The sequence below is a fragment of the Salminus brasiliensis genome, chromosome 1, assembly GCF_030463535.1.
Source record: "Salminus brasiliensis chromosome 1, fSalBra1.hap2, whole genome shotgun sequence".
Classification (NCBI taxonomy): Eukaryota; Metazoa; Chordata; class Actinopteri; order Characiformes; family Bryconidae; genus Salminus; species Salminus brasiliensis.
Genome location: NC_132878.1, coordinates 3,141,383 through 3,157,552, shown reverse-complemented (window position 1 = coordinate 3,157,552; position 16,170 = coordinate 3,141,383). Strand labels below are relative to the sequence as shown.

The following is a 16,170-nucleotide window of genomic DNA, read 5'->3' as shown; positions in this document are numbered from 1 at the left end:
ACCCTCTTTGTTGTGGTCTAGAAGTTTACAAACCCTCTTTGTTGTGGTCTAGCAGTTTACAAACCCACCTTACTGTGGCTCAGAACTTTACAAACTCTCTTTGTTGTGGTCTAGAAGTTTACAAATGCTCCTTACTGTGGTTAAGAACTTTACAAACCCTCTTTGTTCTGGTCTATAAGTTTATAAACCCTCCTTACTGTGGTTAAGAACTTTACAAACCCTCTTTGTTCTGGTCTATAAGTTTACAAACCCTCCTTAGTGTGATTCAGAACTTTACAAACCCTCTTTGTTTTGGTCTAGACCCTCCTTACTGTGGTTCAGAACTTTACAAGCCTTCTTTGTTGTGGTCTATAAGTTTACAAATGCTCCTTACTGTGGTTAAGAACTTTACAAACCCTCTTTGTTCTGGTCTATAAGTTTACAAACCCTCCTTACTGTGGTTAAGAACTTTACAAACCCTCTTTGTTCTGGTCTATAAGTTTACAAACCCTCCTTAGTGTGATTCAGAACTTTACAAACCCTCTTTGTTGTGGTCTAGACCCTCCTTACTGTGGTTCAGAACTTTACAAACCTTCTTTGGTGTGGTCTATAAGTTTACAAACCCTTCTTAGTGTGGTTCAGAACTTTACAAACCCTCTTTGTTGTGGTCTAGAAGTTTACACACCCTCCTTACTGTGGCTCAGCACTTTACAAACCCAGGAATAGATGTGATCATAAATGTAATTCTCAGCAAGACCACCATGAGATCACATCAGTCACACTTACATACTTAACTATAGCTGAAGCATTACCTCATTACACAGACTACATATTACATATTATTACATAGCATACACCGATCAGCCATAACATTAGTACCACTGGCCCAATATTCAGTATGTCCCCATTGTGCCGCCACAACAGATCTGACCATTCGAGACACAGACTTACAAGACGTCTAAAGAAGTGATATCTGGCACCATATTGTTCGCAGCAGATCCTTTAAATACTGTAAGGTGTAAGGTGGGCGGGGCCTCCATGAGCGTCAGTGAGACCCCTGAACCATGATCCCATCCCTAGACAGGAGCCACTGTAGACTGTTAATCAATGTTTTTCAATGTTTTTCACTTCACCTGCCAGCGGTGCTAATGTTATGGCTGATCGTGTATAATAGTATATACAGTAGATATGTACTAACTCTATACTAACTCTATACATCTTTACATTTCAAACGAAAAACACAGTGTCAGAGTTTGAACCCCGCTGAAGAGCAAACAGTTTACAACTTGGTTTGAGGCAGCGGTGTTAAGAAGCCATTTTTGTCAGCCTTCTCCAGCGCAGCATCGATAGTTTCAACCTGGACGCGGTCACCAGCTTCCTCTCGTTTCTTCTGGACGCTGTGCCACACTCCATATCCAAAATAGATCAGCAGGCCTGTGTTCAGATGAAGAGGAAGCAGCTCAGATTTCAGTGGCTCTGCAATTTGCTTAGTAATGAATCTCCAACGCATTGTGAGGACAGCTGAGAGGATCATCGGAGTCTCTCTCCCCTCCATCATGGACATTTACACCACCCGCTGCATCCGCAAAGCAACCAGCATTGTGGATGACTCCACCCACCCTTCACACAGACTGTTCTCCCTCCTGCCATCAGGAAGAAGGTACCGCAGCATCCGGTCCAACACGACCAGACTCTGCAATAGCTTCTTCCCCCAAGCCATCAGACTCCTCAACTCCAGAGACTCTCTCTCTCATTCACCAACCATTTACCCCTGGACTCAATATTTATTGCACACTGCATAATTTGCACACTACCCCTAATTGTTTATTATTAATAAATAATTAATGTAAGCACAATCCAAGTTCGTGGTCGAAAAATAAGCCAAGGTCAGATCCAAAATCCACAGAAACATCACACGGTGCAAACAGTTCAAAAAGGTAAAGGCAAATACGTCGTCCAAAATACAAGCAAGAGTCGGGACCCAGAAACCAAAACCGAATCCGGATGTAATGAGGCACTCTGCGGATGCGTGACACCTAGGTTTATGCCGATATCTTGTGGAGTCCCACAGGGTTCTATTTTAGGGCCCATGAAACTGATGTCAATCATGAATATAGTTATTGAAGTGAGGGTTGAAGTGCAGGCTTACAGACAGGGTCCAAGAGGTTAAGGTGCACCCATTGCTGACACTGACATTTAGTTTGCAATAGAACGAACTGGATGTCCTGGAGGAGCCATGAGCGCATGAGCCTAAGGTCATGGTTCCCAAAGCCGAGCCTGGCCTGTGGGGTTTGCTGAAATGATGACGCTCCATCTAATAGATTTGGGAGTTGGGAGTTGAAGACGCAGAACAACTAAATCATCCAACATACCTGACCGACTAACGCTCTTGTGTGGCTGAATACAACCAAATCCTCACAGCACTGTTCTGGCATCTGTGCAAAGGGGATCAGACTCCCTATTAATATCCTTGATTTGAGAGGAAGCGCTGAAGGAGATAAGGTCACACCAGTATCTACTGAAGGATGTGTAATTACACAAACCTAAATACAACAAATGGACAAAAGTATTGGGACACCTGCGCATTCATTATTTTTAAAATCAAGGGTATTAAAAAGAGTTGATCCTGCTTTTGTTGGAGTAACTGTCTCTACTGTCCAGAGAAGAAAACTTCCATTCAATTCCATTGCTGTGAGGATTTGATTGCATTTAGCAAGAGCATTAGTGAGCTCAGTATGTTTGATGTTTACCACCCACCTCATTATCATCCCCAACTCATCCCAAAAGTCCTGGATGGAGCTCCACCACCATTCCAGAGAACACAGATCTTCTTCCACTGCTCCAAAACTCAATGCTGGGGGCTTTACACCCTTTTTAGCCCACGCCTGGCATTAGGCAGCAGATGTTTATCTGCTCCAGAGAGTCCTATTCTATTGGCAATACAATACTCTACAGGGTCTAGACAAGCTGTGAGTGTGCACTTGCACATATGTGTCAGCAACGGGTGCAACTTAAAGTCGCCGAATGCATTTGTTTTAAGGGGTGTCCACAAATATTTGGACATGTAGTGCACCAGCTTCACATGCTCATCTTACCTACTGCCATCCAGACTGCATAGCGGATCCATGTATCTTCTCCCAGCTGAACCATGAGGTAGACATTGACGAAAGTGCTAACAATAGGAAGCACGGGCAGAAGAGGAACCTGAGGGCAAGAGATTTAGACGTTTAGCATGGACAGCGGTCAGTTAGCACAGCACAGCTAGCTAGCTAGAACATTGGCTCATTAGCTCCAACAAGGAAAGTTCTTACTGTAAGATAAGGTTTAGCTCAGGGCTACCTAAAGCATACCCCAACACCAGCAGGCTAATGGATGAGCATAGTCCATCTACTCCTTATATACTGGGCTACTTATTCACTATCTGGGCTATCAGGGCCACTATTGGTCTATTGGTCCTACACACCTGTCTCCAAGACAGGTAGTTCACCAATCTCTGGGATATCTTAACCACATCCCAAATTAGCCTGCTAATCCAGAAGTGTTACTTGATGCACTATTGCCCAAAAGTTTTAGAACGCCCTCAGCATTTTCAGGAGTCCGCAGGCAGTGCTGATCGGCCCAGGCAGGCCTGCTTTTCTTACAGTACCGTCTCAACACTGCCGCTCCACCTGCAGTCAAACCTGCAGCTTCAGCTGAAACTGAGACCTGCTCCAGTGTTGAGCTGCTGAGCTCAAGCTGTAGTCATGTGAGCCGCCCATCACACAAGCAGCTGTCAACTCTCAGAAACTGGTCCTCTGATGCGGGTGTGGGTTTGAGTGGGTCAGAACTCTTCCTGAACCGGACCTCTTCAGTTTCCTCCAGTTTCCAGACTGTCCTTACCACACTCTGGCTTTATCTGGAGGTTCTCTAAAGGGAACAGCTCCACTGTTAGGAGTTAGAAAGCTCCATCTGTGGTTCTCTAGTCGAGCAGTCTGAAGGTGCAGTGTTGGGTAAATATTGGTTTTGCATGAATTTTTTAATCTTAATTTATTAATTTTAAGCTGAATTACATTTTTAAACAATTTACACGATGTATTTCCTCAGAAGCCCAGACAGTTTACTGCTTACTGTTGTACTATCTGAGGTCACATAGGAATTTCAGGTCACCATTTCAGGTCATTCACTGGGGAAAGTGGTGGCTCAGCAGTTAGAGCACCGGGTATTGGCAACTGGGGCTGTGGGTTCGATACCTAGGCTAGGCAAGCTGCCACTGTCGGGCGCCACAGCGATGGCTGCCCACTGCTCTGGACATGTGCGCTCACTGTCACTAGTGTGTGTGTGTGTGTTTTTATTGCATGAATGGGTTAAAAGCAAATTTCTGAGAACTAAACTAAACTTCTTAAATATCAACACGAACTAGAAAAATGGGGTGTTCTAAAACTTTTGACTGGTAATGTAGAATGCATATGCTCTGATATCTCCATACTCTAAGGTCCTGGACTACACAGCAGAGATTTATACACTCCATGTTTAGGCTTATTCCCTGGCCTGGAACCCGAGCCGTGGACTCTCACCATGAAGGCCGCTTTGACGCCGCTCTGTGGCTGCCTCCAGATGATGATGATAGCGATAAGCAAACACAGCAGAGCTACGGTGATGATGAGAATCATCCACCACTCGCTCACCGACTCAATTCCCTTGGTCAGAATCACGCTCAGAATCACCGCCAGAGCAACTGGAAAACAAAGCAGCAAGCAGTGTGATTTTCTCAATGAGGACCAACAGTAGCACTGGAGGTAGATGTAGACCTGCAGCCTGTAGGACACCTTAAAACTGCTGAGCATCAGCTGCAGATGATCAGAACATGGTTGGAGAGGATTCTTCTGGAGGAGTCTCAGTGTCTTATTTAAACCTCAGACGTTTAGTCTGGTCTCCTCTTGATTGATGGTTGAAGTGAGTGAGGGGTGAAGAAGATCACCATGGCCAGATCCAGAGAGCTCTCTGAGGCCTTCAGAAAGAAGGGTGGAGATGTTGTAGAGGAGTCTGCAGATGGAAGGAGGTTAAAAAGATCTCAGAACTGTTAGAAATCAGCCGCTGTTCCACCGTCCACTAAATCATCTACAAGAGGAACAGCTGACCAACATGGGCAGATCAGACCGTCCTAGCAAGATCAGACCAAGTGCAGAACCTCAGTCCTAAAGGTCGTCATGGTAGCAGGTCTCTCCAAAGCACACTGTCCCAGACGTCCTGAGCTGTGCCCTATTCACTATCCCCTATATGTGAGAATTCAGAAGGGGGCAGGGTGGAAGATCAGAGAGCCTGGGATTGGGGATTTGGGAGCCTCGGGTTGGGATGGGTCCTGTTGGTTCCGGGGATTGAACCGATGACCTTCTGATCACAAGGCTGCTCCTCTAACCTTCAGGCTCTCTGGTCTTTCACGGCTGCATTGCATAAACAATCTGAAGGTCGGTCTTCCTCAGAGAAGCCAAACAACACAATAGGGTGCATTGTCTGTACACTATATATATATATATATATATATATATATATATATATATATATATATATATATATGGCAGTGCATTGTGGGATTGAGGGATTCATTGTAAACTGTAAATTCAGCCGAACCCCAAAGTAGGGCACTATATAGTGAACAGGACATGGTTTTGGACATGGCTCTAGTGTTTGTCTATCAGAATCCTCTCTAACCATGCTTTAAGCAGATCTGCAGCTGATGTTCTCCAGATGTTTGTACTGGTTTTCAAAGGGTGTCCTCATTTTTACACGACTGCACTACTACAAAGCTAGTGTAATAAGGACACTTTAACGAAAAAGGTGCTGTTGCACAAGACCTACTGATGAAAATGGTCAGGTAGGACACCACGCTTGAGCTTGTTGCAGTAGGCGAGGAAGGTGGTCGTAGAAGATTCCACTTCTGCTTGTGGTCCATCTCATTCGGATCTGCTTGGTACCTGCATTAGCACAAAGAAGGTCCTGCATGTCCATGTTGGGCTTTAAGAAATGTGGATGAAGTGCTACATTGGGATCTTTGAGCAATGCTATCTGATAGATATAAATAAAATAGAGTAGTAAAGTATTGGGACACCTCCACATTCCACCTACAGGAGCTTTTATAGGACGTCCCATTCTAAACCCATGCTCTGAGCTCAGCACTCGGCCCTGACCCCATGTAGTCCAAGACTATAAGCTGATTCATGTCTGGGAAACTGGCCCAAAGAAACTGGTTCTAAAAGGAGAACTTCAAACTTTTAATACCAGACACTGATATCTTTGTCCGCGAGTGTGAGACGTACCTGAGGATGAGGATACAGATGGCCACCAGAGTGTAAGCAAACAGGGTGCCGATGGACATCATATCCACTAGGGCCTTCAGGTCAAACACAAGGGCCATGATGGCTGGAAAACAACACACCATTCCTTCACCGAGGAAATACACTGATTCTTCACACTCTGTTCAACAACCCTGTGGCCCTTACTGTTGATACACTATATGGACAAAAGTATTGGGACACCTGCTTATTCCATTTTGTTCTTCTGAAACCAAGGGTATTCAATTTTGTTCATCCTGCTTTTGTTGGAGTAAAGGTCCAGGGAAGAAGAATGAATGCTTTCTACTAGATATTGGAGGAGCATTGCTGTGAGGATTTGATTACATTCAGTGACAAGACCGTTAGTGAGGTCAGGATGTTGGATGATGATCACCACCCCACCTCAGCCCAAAAGTACTGGATGGAGCTCCACCACCATCATTCCAGAGAACACAGCTCTTCCACTGCTCCACAGCTCAATACTGGGGGGCTTTATATACCCCTGTAGCCCACGCCTGGCATTAGGCAGCATGGTGCCAACAGGTTCATGATGTTTATCTGCTCCTGCAGAGGGTCCTATTCTATTGGCAGTACTTCTTTCTCTACAGGGACTAGACAAGCTGTCTGCTGACAAGTGTCAGCAACGGGTACAGCTTAAAGTAGCTGAATGCATTCATTAAAAGAGATGTCCACAAACTTTTGGCGATGTAGTGTATTTAATCTGAGGCCGTTTGCTTCTGACTCCTGGATATGCTGTATAGGTTGGACATGGTGATGCAGGTGTGTTTCTCAGGCGCATTACCTGCCACTACTCCTGAAGAGAGGGTGGCTATGACAGGACTTTGCCGGGAGCTGATGTTACTGAGCGGTTTGAAGAGCAGTCCATCTCTGGCCATGGCAAACAGGACTCGGGGCATGGGAAACATAGACCCCAGCAGACTGCCACAAAACACACACTGTTAGATCACTGAGGTTCGAGCTACAGAACAGCACAGCACATTCAGTTCAGTCTCGAACCCTCCACCTTTCAAACGCTCTCAAAAGGATGTATGCGCACATTTATGTGTATGCATTAGGTGTCTGTCTGTCTGTCTGTCTGTCTATATTTCTGTCTATCTATCTGTCTGCCTATCTATCTGTCTGTCTGTCTATATTTCTGTCTATCTATCTGTCTGCCTATCTATCTGTCTGCCTATCTATATATCTATCTGTCTGTCTGTCTGTCTGTCTGACTATCTATCTGTCTGACTATCTATCTGTCTGACTATCTATCTGTCTGTCTGTCTATATTTCTGTCTGTCTGTCTGTCTGTCTGTCTTTCTATATATCTATATATCTGTCTGTCTGTCTATCTATCTGTCTATTTATCTGTCTGTCTGTCTATATATCTATATATCTTTCTGTCTGTCTATCAATCTATCAATCTATCTATCTGTCTATATATCTGTCTGTCTGTCTGTCTATATATCTGTCTATCTGTCTGTCTGTCTATCTATCTATCTGTCTGTCTATCTATCTGTCTATATATCTGTCTGCCTTTCTATATATCTATATATCTGTCTGTCTGTCTATCTATTTATCTATCTGTCTGTCTATCTGTCTGTCTGTCTATCTATCTGTCTATATATCTATCTGTCTGTCTGTCTATCTATCTGTCTATATATCTATCTGTCTGTCTGTCTATCTATCTGTCTATATATCTGTCTGCCTTTCTATATATCTATATATCTGTCTGTCTATCTATCTGTCTATATATCTGTCTGCCTTTCTATATATCTGTCTGTCTGTCTATATATCTATATATCTTTCTGTCTGTCTATCAATCTATCTATCTGTCTATATATCTGTCTATCTGTCTATATATATATCTGTCTATATATCTGTCTATCTATCTGTCTGTCTGTCTGTCTGTCTGTATGCCCTCCCTATTGTTTGGGACAGAGACACATTTGTCTTTGAGGATTTCCTCCCTCTGCTTCACAGTTCAAATCAAACCAGTCAGACGTGATTAAAGTCCACATTCTAGACTTTAATTTAAGGACATTTGCAGACATTCCAGCTTCACCATGTTAACATTACAACACTGCTACACCCCCCCCCCTCATTTCAGGGCACCATAGCGTTTGGGACATGGATAGCAGCAATAGGTACGTTAAAGCAGGACCCTGTTTCCTTAGGTTCAGTATCCATGGGTTTACTGGAACTGGAACTTGGCCTACCAGTGAATGTGCTCAGCAGTGTGTTCTTTCTTCTTAATGATATTCCACACAGTTAAAGGAATATATTGGTGATCCTAGACTCCAAAGGTGCTTAAAGCAAGCCTAGGTATCTTATGGTGGATTCCCAAGCCATGAACGGCAAATTGGTACTGGTGTACTTGGCTGTACTGACTCTGTATGATGGATTCTGGGATATTCAGCTGTACCAAATCCATACAAGTCACGTCCAGATGCATCCTCCATAACATGGGCGGAGCGAGAACACATCTGGGCGTTTGGGCGACTGCACCTGGCCAGATGTGAGCTTTTAAATGGAGCAGAACTTGAGCTGTAACTGGTGACGTTTAGCGTTCAGCACACCTGAGTACTCATAAACACCTGAAATGAAGGGGGCTGTGCAAAACAGGGTTACAGTTTCTACATGGTGAAACTGAAATCTATGCAAATATCCTTAAATTACCCACGTCTGATTGGTTTGATTTGTAATTTTAGTGAAGGGGTGGGGGTGGGGGGGGGGTATCAAGGAAAATGTGGCTTTATGGAGGCAATTAGAAGGTCATTTCCATTCAGTAAAGGCTGCCCAGTAACGACCCTTTTAAAAAGAAATCCCATTTATTTTAACTGCTGTATTTGCAGGTCGACCCAAACTGGAAGAACCTGTTCCAGATCCATCTGGAGTGGACAGGACTGCATTAGCCGCCCCAGAATTCTCTTCATTTGCCAGCATGAACCGTCCTGTAAATACTGACTAGTGAATGTTTAACCATTCTCAGCATTACATTTTCCATGTGGTTCAACATCCTGTTTTTTATGACTGTCTGTACATCCCATAGCGTTCAGCATGTAGATGTTATCTTATGGAGTTTGCCCTCATTACCAAGCAAATCAGACCCCATTTGGATTCACGAGTTTCCGCTTGCGAGACCATGCTGCCTCGTGTCGCGTCCTTAAAGATGCTCTAGTATCTGAGATTTGTGTCTTATCATGGTTGAGTGATGAGAGTTCAGTAGATGGACCTCAAACACCGCGGTTCCTCCTTCAAAACTACATCCAGCAGAACCCAAACTGACCTATAAAACGGGCCAATTCCAAAACCCCAAAACTGTTACATCACAGTCCTCACTCATTATATTCGGACCCCCAAAATATACATAAATCCCGCCCACCAACAGTGCTGTTGTGCCAGCTCAGCGGTTAGAGCTCCGGGCAATTGATGACAGGGTTGTGGGTTCGATACCCGGGCTCGGCAAGCTGCCACTGGCCACTGTTGGGCCCCTGAGCAAGGCCCTTCAGTGACTAATACGTGCACCTTTACCTGTTGGAGCTTGACTCAACCTGTGGAAAGGGGTCTAATATGTCAGTGTTAAGTGCACTCCTACCTTGTGGAGAGGGCACACAGAGATCCTACAGCCACAGCATACTTCGCTGGATCCCATCCCACGTAAGTGAAGGCCTCTGGGAGGGGGCTTTGTACACTCAGCTGGTAGTACGGCATCATAAGGGTGAGGGCGGCGGACACGCCGAAATAAGCCAGGAAACAAATGAGGAGTGAAGCCACGATACCCACAGGGATGGACTTCTGGGGGTTCTGAACCTCCTCACCTTGGGGACGGAGGTGGAGAGATCCAGAGTGAGTTCCAGCACATCCAGCACAACAGAAATAGCAGCAGAGGTCAATTTCAGGACTGCCTGAAACCTTTTACCACTTTTTACTACTAATTTTACCAATTTTTAGTCACATTTTGATTCAGGTCTGGATGTTTGTAGACATCATTTGTAATATTTTCCAGCAGTTATGAAGAATAAAATGGGCCAATTCCAAAACCCCAAAACTGTTACATCACAGTCTTTACTCATTTTATTTAGACTCTCAAAAAATACAGAAAAACAAGTTAAAAACAATGTAAATATTAAAAAAGATAAAAAGGTGTGTATGTGTAATAATACAAGCAGTATGGATTGTTGTTATTTATTAGTTATCTATCATATTCAGTGTGTGGCAAATATTATCCATATTATCCATAAATATTATCCATATTTATCAGGTTTAATTATCATAAATAGTGATAGATTTTCTATCCAACACGCTAACAAACTACTCCAATATTGAACTGAAAGCCTAGCTAACAACAAACAAGACCCTTTAGGGTCAATAGGCTGATCTTGTTTGGATATCTTGGTCTAGCTTAGCCTAGCTTGGACTTAGAAACCACACTTTACACACATTTAGGGACAGTTTTCAGAAAGGGCATTAAAAATATGTAAATAATTCAACTAAGAACGCTAAAATAGCTAACGATGAATTAAGGCTAGTTAGTTAGCATTAAACAAGTGATATCTTGGCCACACTTTTTGTACTAGTTTTAATTATTACTGTTATTATTGGTGTTACTATTAGTACTATAATTATTAACAACTGTTCCATGATTGAACTAAATAATAAACACATATCTGGCTTTTTTGTAGGAGAAGCTTTAAAGAGCATGTCTAGCTAATATCAAATAATACAAATAATATCTTGATAATAAGAAGCAAAACGTTAATGTAGCTAGTCTAGCTAATAGCAAATTAACTGTGCAGTTCTTAATTTCTTAAACACAAAATGGCAAAATACACAGCTAATAGTTTCTTATCAGTTTTCATTCATTTTTAGCCACATAGGGAAAGCTTTCAGAAAGATAAGATAAGAAAGATATAGATTTATAGATTATATCTATTTAAAAATAAGAACAAATAGACATATAATAGATATAATCTATAAATATATATTATTTATTTTTATATAGATTTTTATTCAGTATACATATATAATTCAGTATACACTATAAATTATTCAGGATCCATTATAAAGTATTATAAATTATTCAGTATTCACTGTAAAGATAATTAGTTAAGAGTCAGCTAATAACAAATTAACTGGAAAATTCAATAATTTCAACTAAGAATGCAAAGAAATATGTAATAACACCAATAACAAAGGCTCGATATTTAGCAGTATAATAGTGACATTTTGCTAATGTTTTTGTATGAGTTTATATATTTGTTATTAGCCATATAGACAAGACTAGACTGATCTCATACTGGTTCATACTTCTGCTACAAATGCTAACATTGCTTATAATGGGGGAAGATTCGTAGGGGTGAGTTACGGATGTTAAAAACTTGCTAATTGTAACAAATTACAGCTTCTTAATAGTTTTTATTCATTATAAGCAAGGTTTCTGCAAGGAAATGGTTCACTGGTTGTTCCTAAATTGAACTGAATTGACTTTTTAAAGAATTTGTGGCTTTATTATAGAGATTTTAGTGAATTTCTGAGGTCATATGTTTTTAAGTAGCTAAAAACATCCCTCAGACATTTAGATTTTAGAATCAGTTCAATAATATTGTTTCTAACAGTTAAATGTTCTTTACTTCACAGCTTCTCGTGTCCTTCGTTAGTTAGTTATACGCTAAGATTGAGATTGCTGTTTTTGGAAAGCTCATCTTTGATAATGAAAATGTTAATTTCAGCATATTTAGTGTATTTACAAAAAAAAGAAGAAGTGTTAAATCTAACAAATTGTATGTTGTGAATTACTATGAGTGGTTCTAGATATATTACAGTCATTTATTCAGCCTAAATAAACCAGGGTAGACTCACCTGTGGTGGCAATACAGTCAAATCCCACGAATGCATAGAAGCAGGTGGCTGCTCCAGCTAAAGTTCCTTCAAATCCGAACGGGAAAAACCCTCCGACTCCATAATTGAATGGATTTGTGGTGTTTATAACTGAGCTGTTTCTATAGAGAGACGAGGTATTAATCACAACAAACACAGAGAACTACATCATACGAATGATCAGAGATACCAGAGACAACTTACACTGATACTGAGGCATTAATGATGTCCTCCTCTGTTAGGTGCCAGTTTCCAATGTCACCTGAATCAATCAAATCTTCCATCAATTATTCATTATCTTAATCATATTTACCATAGATTACTCATTATCTACAATACATTATTCAGTATATACTATGACATATTCGGTGTCTACAGTTTACTATGTAGTATCCACTAGGAATTATTCAGAATCTAGTATAAGTTGTTCAGTACCCACTATTAATTTATCAGTAACTACTTTTAGTTATTTAGTAAATACTATGAATTATTTAGTATCTAGGATGAGTTGTTTGGTATCCATAATGATTTATTCAGTAAATACTATGATTCATTCAGTATTTAGTGTGGGTTTTTCAGTATGCCCTATGAATTATTCAATATCTACTATAAATTATTTAGTATTTACTATGAATTATTCAATATCCACTATGAATTATGTATTGCCTACTCTGATTTATTCAGTATCTACTATAAATTATTCAGTATCTACTATGAATTATTTAGTATCTACTATGAATTATTCAGTATCCACTATGAATTATTCAGTATCCACTATGAATTATTCAGTATCCACTATGAATTATTCAGTATCTACTATGAAGTATTCAGTATCCACTATGAATCATTCAGTATCCACTATGAATTATTCAGTATCTACTATGAATTATTCAGTATCCACTATGAATTATTCAGTATCTACTATGAAGTATTCAGTATCCACTATGAATTATTCAGTATCCACTATGAATTATTCAGTATCTACTATGAAGTATTCAGTATCCACTATGAATTATTCAGTATCCACTATGAATTATTCAGTATCCACTGTGAATTATCCAGGATCTACTATGAATTATTCAGTATTTATATTGCCAGTATCACCTTTTATGAATCCTGCAATAATGACAAATAACAGCACGATCACGTTTACAGCCGTGAAAATCTTGTTGACTGTAGCAGACTCTTTCACTCCAAACGCAAGGATACCTGAGGAATCCCAATAAACAAATAAATAAACAAATAAACAAACTCTACTATGAATGTAAATCAATTGCTTAGCAAATATTATGTGATATATGATCTAATAAATATAATATAGGATGTCACTTGCCTGCTAAAAGCATAATAAGAGCAGCTGCAAAGAAGTCTGGGTAAGGGGCGAGACCAGGTAAGTTCATGGCTGCCTTCTCACTCAAATACTTAGCAATAACATTCCCGATCAGGTCATCAAAGGTGCCACTCCAGGCCCTGGCGACGCTGGATGTTCCTGCAGGATTACAGCAAGTCATAAAACCATTCCAACTAATCAGCTCTGCTTAATTGTTACACTGATAACGACTTTTATTTCTGCACATTGATGGAGTATCATGTAGGTGTACAATAACATTAGTTAATGATTCAGCCTGATTCCTTAGGAAACAACTGAGCTTTGGTCCTGAGCTCATTTAGCTGAGCAAGAACTCCACAACTGCAAATAATTACTATCAGGGAAAAGACTCAAGACTGACAGGACTAGAGTAGATCAGACGGAATAAGACAGAATAGGTTCTGATCTAATACGGATCTGATCTGATCTTTCTGTAATGCGGTACATTGCCTTAAACAGGATATCTGTTACCTTATCTTTTACATTACTCTGATAATCACCAGCAACACACAGCAAACAACAGAAAACTATGTGAGCATCTGCAGATTTACTCGTACTGTAGAAATACTAGAGTTCATGTAATAATTTCTTAGTACATATAGACTTATTAACAGGGTTAGACAATATAAGAACATTCAAATTACTGACCAAATCATTCAGTAGTTCTACTATTAATTGTTCAGTATCAACCTGTGAATTATTCAGTATCTTCTAAGAAATATTCAGTATCTACTATATATTATTCAGTATTCATTATTAATTATTCAGTATCTACTATGAATTATTCAGTATCTACTATGGATTATTCAGTATCCACAATGAATTAATCAGTATCTATTAAGAATTATTCAGTATCCATTATGAATTATCCAGTATCTACTGTGGATTATTCAGTATCTACTATGAATTATTCAGTATCTACTATGGATTATTCAGTATCCACAATGAATTAATCAGTATCCACAATGAATTATTCAGTATCTACTATGAATTATTCAGTATCTACTATGAATTATTCAGTATATACTATGAATTATTCAGTATCCACAATGAATTAATCAGTATCTATTAAGAATTATTCAGTATCCATTCTGAATTATTCAGTATCTACTATGGATTATTCAGTATCCACAATGAATTATTCAGTATCTACTATGGATTATTCAGTATCCACAATGAATTATTCAGTATCCACAATGAATTATTCAGTATCTACTATGGATTATTCAGTATCTACTATGAATTATTCAGTATCCACTATGAATTATTCAGTATATACTATGAATTATTCAGTATCTATTAAGAATTATTCAGTATCCATTATGAATTATCCAGTATCCACTGTGGATTATTCAGTATCTACTATGGATTATTCAGTATCTACTATGAATTATTCAGTATCTACTATGAATTATTCAGTATATACTATGAATTATTCAGTATCTATTAAGAATTATTCAGTATCCATTATGAATTATCCAGTATCCACTATGAATTATTCAGTATCTACTAAGAATTATTCAGTATCTACTATGATTTTTTCAGTACCCACTATGATGTATCCAATATCTACTATGCATTGTAATTTAAGTTATTTATTAATGTGTAATTTTGATATTAAGCAGAGATTCTTTAGTAATAAGTTTAAATAACTATCAACTACAATATCTGAGATTTACAGAGTGGATGAATCCAGTGTGTTCTCATGCTTGCCTATGACGTAGGACAGCAGGAGGTTCCATCCCGTTATGAAAGCCCATATCTCCCCCACAGTGACGTAGCTGTAGAGATAGGCCGAACCCGTCTTCGGGACTCGGGCGCCAAACTCTGCGTAACACAGCCCAGCGAACACGGAGGCCACGGCCGCGATGAAGAAAGAAATAATAATGCTGGGGCCTGCCACAGTTCGGGCCACTTCACCGGACAGGACATACACACCGGCCCCGAGCGTACTGCCCACTCCCAGAGCCACCAGGTCCAGGGTGGTTAAACAGCGTTTGAAGTCAGACTGTTCACCATCTGGCTCCAGGGGCTTCCGCCTGGACAGGTTCTTCACAAAGGTCACAAACACACTGCCACTGGACATCCTGCAACCCATACAGAGAGCAATGAATCAAAACAGTAGAAACCAATAGAAATACCAACAGATATTAGGATCACTGCAAGGTTTTTGCATATTTTTGAAATAATAGAAAGGAATATGTTGTACCATACGCTATTTGGACAAAAGTATTGGGACACCTGCTCATTTATTCTTTAGAATCAAGGGTATAAAAGCGTTTATCCTGCTTTTGTTGGAGTAACTGTCTCTTCTGTTTCTACTAGATTTTGGAGGAGCATTGCTGTGAAGAACGTTACTGAGGTCAGGATATTAAATGATCACCACCCCACCTCATCATCCCCAACTCAGTATCCCAAAAGTACTGGATGGAGCTCCACCACCATCATTTCAGAGAACACAAACAGTTCTTTCACTGCTCCACAGCTCAATGCTGGGGGGCTTTATACCCCTCTATTAGCCCACGCCTGACATTATTAGGCAGCATGGTGCCAATAGGTTCCTAGTGAATAGGTTATGATGTTGATCTGCTCCTGCAGAGAGTCCTATTCTATTGGCAGTACTTCTGTGTGCAA

The 16,170-nt window shown here is 40.3% G+C and overlaps 1 protein-coding gene across 1 annotated transcript; it reads right to left on the bottom strand.

Moving 5' to 3' along the window:
- Positions 1 to 1,236: 1,236 nt before the first annotated feature.
- On the bottom strand, positions 1,237 to 15,622 carry LOC140571737 (cationic amino acid transporter 2). Its single transcript, XM_072692708.1, has 12 exons — positions 15,250 to 15,622; positions 13,501 to 13,656; positions 13,272 to 13,376; positions 12,372 to 12,429; positions 12,150 to 12,289; positions 9,886 to 10,108; positions 7,090 to 7,226; positions 6,273 to 6,375; positions 5,815 to 5,930; positions 4,533 to 4,693; positions 3,075 to 3,183; positions 1,237 to 1,413 (listed from the first exon to the last, which is right to left on the bottom strand). The coding sequence occupies exons 1-12, from the start codon at positions 15,620 to 15,622 to the stop codon at positions 1,259 to 1,261; spliced, it is 1,836 nt and encodes a 611-aa protein (XP_072548809.1). The 3' UTR covers positions 1,237 to 1,258.
- Positions 15,623 to 16,170: the final 548 nt, after the last annotated feature.